General features: G+C 37.8%; 1 protein-coding gene across 1 annotated transcript in view; it reads left to right on the plus strand.

The window, feature by feature from the left end:
* The first annotated feature begins 7,334 nt into the window (after window positions 1-7,334).
* LOC117912385 (probable leucine-rich repeat receptor-like protein kinase At1g35710) overlaps window positions 7,335-7,647 on the plus strand; it is a 2,171-nt gene continuing 1,858 nt past the window's right edge. The window contains exon 1 of the mRNA XM_034826952.1: window positions 7,335-7,647. This exon is cut by the window's right edge and continues 1,858 nt beyond it. Within this exon, the coding sequence (XP_034682843.1) occupies window positions 7,387-7,647 (261 nt within the window). The 5' untranslated portion in view covers window positions 7,335-7,386.

Raw genomic sequence — 7,647 nt, forward strand, 5'->3', positions numbered from 1 at the left:
TTTCAATTAATTTCCAAAATTCCAATTTTCACATTTATTTATTTAATCATTATTATTTTCGTTATTATTATTATTTTATTATTATTTATTTTTAAAATATCATCTTTAAGTAATTCTTCAAATTTTCGATTTCCAAATTTAATTTCCAAAATTCCAATTTTCGCATTTATTTATTTACTTATTATTATTTTCATTATTATTATTATTATTATTTTATTTATTTATTTATTTTTAAAATTCCATCTTTAAACAATTCTTCAAAATTCCGATTTCCAAATTTAGTTCTCAATTTCTGAAATTCCAATTTTCCAATTGCCGAACTTAATTTCCAATTTCCAAAATTCCAATTCTTAAAGTTAATTGCCAAGACTCCAATTTTCAAATAATTTTCGAGACTCTGATTTTCAAATGAACTTCAAAAATCCAGTTTTCTCTCGAACAGTTTTAATTCCACTCTGGTTTTCGAATAACTTTCTGTTTCTCTTGATTTTACATACGTAAAAATGAATTTTTCATAATTTCAAAATAATGAAATTTGTGAGATCAATTCATGCAAGATAAATTGGGTTTTGGTGGGGACCCAACATCAAAGAAGTTTTACTTAGAATAAAAATGAACTTCAGTTGAATGTCATGTGTGCCATTAGTGATTTCATATTCTGTTTGATGATGCATGTGATATATTTTATGTTCATTCTTGTGCACTAACCCCATTTCATGATGGCGCATTACTCACTCGCTACCAAGGTACACACCCGCTCTCACTTTGACCATTCTCCATGCTTTGTTTTGGCTCCCAATGTATGATTACTTTTTGGTGTCCACGTTTAATCAATCAATTGTTACACGCGCTTCATTTTATTAGTAGAGACCCATTTTTAGGGACTTAGAGGGGTGTTATGGTCTTTACCGTACCTTTTCAATGAGTAACCTAACCCTTGAGCCCCGATTTGGTTTTTCACATACCCCCTTTTCCAAATAAGGAGTCACACTTAAGATTTTCTTTCTTATTTTGTTTACCCTTTTAAAAAAAAAATAAAACAAAAATAAGTGACGACTCCAAGTCATTTTCTAAACAATAAATCAATTTTTCATAAATAAATAAAAAGAGAGTTTCTTCATTGAGTGGGAACTCATTGAGCCAAAATGCGAGGTCCACATTTTCATTTATTATTTAAATTTAAATGTAAATATATAAAATAAAGTTTTAAAAAAACAATGTAGATGGATTTTGACTAAGGGAATGGGTCAACCCACGATAAAGTCAAATTGAGATATTATTGCGTATAATAATAGTAATAGTAATAGTAATAATAATAATAATAATAAATTCAATGTTTCCATATAGCAATGTAAACCTAATCAAAGTCTTAAAAAACCTCTTTAACACTTATTTGTCTAAACTGAATAAGATTCAAGAATCAATCCATTACTAGAGAAGTTGAATTAGATCTAGTACTTTGGTTGAAAAGTTGAATTAGATTGAATTTGGATGGAGTGTTTCTCAATTCAATTGTATTCGAGCCAACATCAACGAATTTCCATGCCAATCAAGGTTTACCAAAAACTTGTCAATCATGGCTTACCATAATCGGCTTGCCAATCGTGGCTTACCATAATCGGCTTGCCAATCAAGGCTTACCATAATCGTTAATACCTCCCCTCAAGTTGGTGCATGAGGATTCCGAACGCCCAACTTGCGAAGAAGAAAGTCAAACTGTCATTTTCCCAAAACTTTCATAAAAATGTATGCGAGCTGTATGGAAGTATGAACATACTTAGTATGAATAGCACCATTTTGTATCTCATCTCATACAAAGTGGCAATCAACTTCAATATGCTTTGTTCGTTCGTGAAAAACGGGATTAGCTGCCATGTGTAAAGCCGTCTGACTATCACAGTACAAATGCATAGGGTCAGAATGCATCACACCAAGGGTAGACAGCAATCCTTTCAACCATTTCAATTCACAAGTTGTGGTTGCCATTGACCTATATTCCGGTTCAACCGAAGAGCGAGACATCGTATGTTGCTTCTTGGTCTTCCAAGAGATTGGCGAATTACCTAAAAGAATAAAATAACCAGTCAAAGATCGTCGTGTTAAAGGACAACTGGCCCAATCTGAGTCATAATAAGCATACAATTTTAGGTCGCAATCAGAACGCAAAAGGATACTTTGTCCCAGATTGTCTTTCAAATATTAAACAACTCTCAAGGCTGCTTCCCAATTTTCATCCTTCGGTTGCTACATGAACTGAGCAAGCATATACACATAATAAGACAGTTTTGGCCGGGTAATCATCAGGTAGATGAGTCGACCCACCAAGCGTCTGTATTGTCCAGGATCAAGTAAATCAGAATTCGCAGCAAGTGCTAATTTATGGTTTTGTTCAAGAGGAGTCCCAACCGGCTTGGCTCCCAACAGCCCAACCTTAGAGATGATGTCCAGTGTATACTTGCGTTGACATAAGAAAATACCATCTGAGTTTCTCGCAACTTCAATCCCCAAAAAATATTTTAGTTTTCCAGAAAACATCGACTCAAATAATCTTTGAATTGTTGCACAATCATTCCATCATTTCCAGATATAATTATATCATCAACATAGACAAGAACATTGAGTTGAATGTGTTGAGCTTCATAAGTAAATAATGAGTAATCAGAATACGACTGCTTAAATCCATAACTTGTCAGCGTCGCTGCTAACTTGGCAAACCAGCACCTGGGTGCCTGTCGCAGACCATATAATGACTTTCGAAGTCTATAGACTTTACCTGGTGTTGGAGACGCAAAACCAGGCGGCATCTGCATATATACCTCTTCATCTAACTCACCGTGCAAGAAGGCATTATGTACATCTATTTGATGCAGTTCCCAACCTTTCGCAGCTGCAACGGCAAGAAACGTTCATACTATGACCATTTTTGCTGTCGGGGTAAAAGTCTCATTGTAATCTATGCCTTCGACTTGTTTGATTCCAAGAATCACTAAGCACGTCTTGCATCTCTCGATGCTTCCATCAAAATTATATTTAATCTTGTAGACCTATTTGCTCCCGATTGCTTTCTTCCCGGGAGGCAAGTCTTCTACTGTCCATGTTTCATTGTCTTCAAGAGCCTGCATCTCCTTTCTCATCGCCTCTCTCCAACATTCATCTTTTATTGCCTCAACATAAGTGTTTGGTTTGCACCCTGTGGTAACAGCTGCTAGAAAGAACCGATGTTGTGCAGAAAATTTATCACAATTCACATAATGTGCTAAAGGATAGGGTGTACCTGAGGATTTTGACTGGAACGATGAACTCGCTGAGGGGCTTACTCGAATGGTATGTGTTACATACTCTTTCGACCGAACAGAAGGTTGTTTAACCCTTTTCCCCTTGTCAAACTGTTCCTCAGACACCATAGGTCTTGACACGTCGGTGCCCCCCTGTCTCCTACTTCAGTATTCCCATCAGTAGTCATCTTCATATTATGACCCATCTCAACATCAATCTCGTGCTCTACATTCGAGACAGAAGTCTATTGCTTCTCCATGTCATTCTGCATATACGGGTCCTCATCATCTACAGAGAAACCCACGACTCTATTCTCGGTTAAGGAAGAGTTAACAACATTGTTGAAGTGCGGAAATTCTGCTTCAACAAAGATTACATCCCTTGAAACAAAATATTCGCCGCTTTCCAAGTCATAAAACCGCCAACCTTTCTTTCCAAACGGATACCCAACAAAAATACATTTTTGGCTTCGACTAGCAAATTTGTCTTTATCCCGATTCTGGTCATGGGCAAAACACAAACACCCAAAAGTTCGAATGTGCTTATAGGAGGAGGTTTGTCCGTATAAGATATCATATGGTGTCTTACCATCCAATAAAACAGATGGTGTCCTGTTAATCAAATATCCAGTTATAAGAACACATTCACCCCAAAACTCAATAGGTAAATGTGTCTGAAATCGCAGGGCTCTCGCTACATTGAGAATATGACGATGCTTTCTTTCTACACGTCCATTCTATTGTGGTGTCCCGACACAAGAAGTTTGATGTAAAATTCCATGTTCAGCAAAATATTTTGTCAAACACATAAACTCAATACCATTATCACTCCTAACAATTTTCACATTTTTTTTCAAATTTTCGTCTCACCATTACGATGAAATTTTTAAGAACACAAGTAACTTCATCTTTTCTATTCAACAAATATATCCACACTGCACGTGAACAGTCATCAACGATTGTCAAGAAATAAATACCTCCACAAGAAGCAGGAACCCTATAAGATCCCCATAAATCACAATGAATCAGGTCAAAACATTCTTTAACTTTATTATCACTAGAAAATAACACTTCTCTGGTTTGTTGAGCTCTAAAACAAATATCACAAAACTTATTCTTCACACCATCATTTCTACCAACACTATCAACTTCATAAATTAAATCTACTACCCTAGAAGAGTGATGGCCCATTCTTCTATGCCAGAGCTCATAAGACGCAATACTAGTTGTCTTGTAAGCACGAATAGGAGCCACTCCCTTGAGAAAATAAAGCCCCTCACGTTGTTCACCCGCTCCAATCAGCATCCTCGAATTGCGGTCCTGTATAGCACAAATTTTATTAGTGAATTGAACAACAAGATTGGAATCATCAAGAAGTTGTGACACAGAAATCAAATTGCATTTCAATTTAGGCACAAACAAAACATGTCGTAGTTTCAATTTTTCTCGAAGAGTCACAGTTCATTCTTTCAAAGCTTTGGTCTCTGCTCTATTTGGCAACCCAATCGGACAAGGCATAATATCACGCAAGTCATTCAAACATTCATATGTGCCGGTCATGTGATGCAAAGCCCCTATGTCAATAATCCAAGACAAAATATTTTGCTTACCTGTCAACCTCTCATTAGCACCACCTTTGTGTGAGTTTAACATGGTAAGAAGTGTGCCCCATTGTTCGTTACTCAACCCACTAATTCTTGTTCTATCATAATCAATCACAACAGTTCTCCCACCATCAGTTCCTAACGTTTGAACTACATTGGCTCTAGCAGTCCCTCCACGCCCTTGTCCTCCACCTACACCCTGTTGAACACTACATCCACGCATACCACTACGTTCACCTGTGGTTGTGCGTGGTCTGTCACCCCACCATTCTGGATAACCAATTCGTTGAAAGCAACTATCAGCTTCATGTTTCTTCTGCTTGCAATTTGAGCAAATCACGGTCTTGTCTTTTCCATCCTCCACTGGGTTTCGACCACCAACCTGCACTGCAAAACTCATGGGGCTGCCTCTTTCTTCCTTTGTCTGAGTCATGGTCCGTACTCGTTCTTGTTGTACGATCATAGCATAAACTCGATTTAGATTCGGCAAAGGTTCGGTGCTCAGGATATTAAAACGTACTGTCCCATATCCATCTTCATATAATCCCATCAAGAATTGATGAACTCTTTCTTTTTCCCACTTCTTCTCCAACTGAGTGGTAATGTTACATTTACACCCAATACAAGTACATACTGAAATTGAGTCATAATTGTTCAGTTCATCCCAAAGAGACTGAGTCGACCATAATAGACAACTATGTCTTGTCCTTCCTACTTGCAATTCACAAGATCTTATTTCAATTGTTGTACACGTGGACCATTCCCAATAGAAAATCGTTGCTTGATTTCTTCTCAAAGTTCCTTTACGTTTTCCATGTAAGATATGGTTGATCAAAGTGTGGGTTCAATGGTGTTAAACACCTATGAGACAAGCATTGAATTGATGGTCCACCAATCTTCAAGTTATGGTGAATCGTTGTCCGGTTGTTTGATGGATCCATCCAGGAATCCATATTTCTTTTTGGCTCGCAAAGCAGTACGCACAGCACGCGCCCATTCATCATAGTTCTCACCTTTCAGTTGAACTTGGATAATTATATTACCTAGATTATCGTTGGAAGTCAATGCATAGGGGGTCATCATTTTTCTGTCAAAGTTGGACCCTCTATCATCTTCTTTCTTCCCATCACCAGCCATGATGATGTATGTTTAGCTCACAATGGCTCTGATACCATGAAAAAACTCTAGGTGATTTTGGATCAATTTTCTTCTATCTCTTTTGTTCTCATTGGTTGCCAATATATATGCAAGATACATCAAGACTCCTAAACAAGGAAAGTTCCTAAACAAAGTAAAACTAAACAATGAAGAAAATATGTACAAATTACAAATACAATATTTACCTACCATGTCAATCAAGGCTTACCAAAAACTTGTCAATCAAGGTTTATCATAATCGGCTTGTCAATCAAGGCTTACCATAATCGCTAATACTTGCAAAGACAATTTATTTATATTTTTTAAAATTGTCTTTTGAAATAGACGATTTTTTACTTTCAATTTATTTCTCTTTCCTACTTGAACAAAACTACGATAGATTTGAAATTATTTTTCTCACTATGATAATTTTTTTAAAACTCCGCCCTGTTGTCAAATATCCCAACATCAAACCCAACCCTCACCACCCAAGTTATAACCCTCGTAAAGGGGTACCCATGATTAAGGCCGGTATTGTAGTGTCCGTTGGGTTTGTCTGAGAGGTTTGGCCAGGCTCTCCAAATTCAGGCTCAACCGTCCGCATCCTTAAATCCCGGCGCATACAGTGTTGTTTTCCTTCACTTTTTCAACCTCTTCCCTCATCAATCATTATCATCATTCTAATCACTCCGGTCCACTTAATCCTGCCAGAGTGGCGAGTATAAGCTTGTGGGCCCTGTGGCGCCCACTGGGCCCATCAATCTTGCCCCCAGAATCAATGATACCCTTAACTCCACAATTTCCTATGTCTGCCACTCCATCCTTGTCATTTCCCACTAACTCCCTCCCGGATTTTGTTTCTTTCTCCCACAACCACTCATCGCACGTGCCTCGCACCTTCCCACTAACACCTCTTTTCTTAAATGGAAAATTACCACCTTTTCAATGCCTCGGTCCACCTGCTACAAATACCATTGGATTTAAATACCAAAACTTGGTCAAAATTTCTTTTAAAAATAAATCTCATTCTATAACCGTTTGATTGATTCTCCACAGACTAATTATTAACAATTTTTAGAAAATAAATTTATCCCATTCAAATTGGTTCAACTTTCTTTGTTTTTCAAATTTTAATTTGCAATTAACTAAAGAATCGGAATTCAATTGGACTTTGGTATTGTCTCGCAGACTTGTCGTTTTCCACGCTTTTTATTCTATTGAAGCGCGTTGGTACGCTACCGGCCGCGCGTGTGGGTGAGCACCTGTTAAGATGACACAAGCCATTAACGGCCTTTAAACCCGGGTCATCCTACAGCCCAGTTGATATCTCTCAAGCTCTCAATTCTACTGACTCACAATCCATTGATTCAATGAAGATCACCATTTGCAGCAAAACCTTATCCTTCCTCTTCATTCTCTTCCTCACAGCCTTCTTCTCCACGCCAAGATCTGAAGCCTGCCACGCCATTGATAAAGCGGCATTACTTGATTTCAAGCACAAGATCACCTCCGACCCTTCAAATCTCTTGAAGTCATGGACATCTACCTCGAATTGCTGCACTATTTGGGAAGGCGTCGCCTGCGACTCCTCTGGCAGAGTCGTCAATGTGTCGCGTCCAGGGCTCATTTCC

This window comes from Vitis riparia, chromosome 4 (assembly GCF_004353265.1).
Source record: "Vitis riparia cultivar Riparia Gloire de Montpellier isolate 1030 chromosome 4, EGFV_Vit.rip_1.0, whole genome shotgun sequence".
In the NCBI taxonomy this organism is placed as follows: Eukaryota; Viridiplantae; Streptophyta; class Magnoliopsida; order Vitales; family Vitaceae; genus Vitis; species Vitis riparia.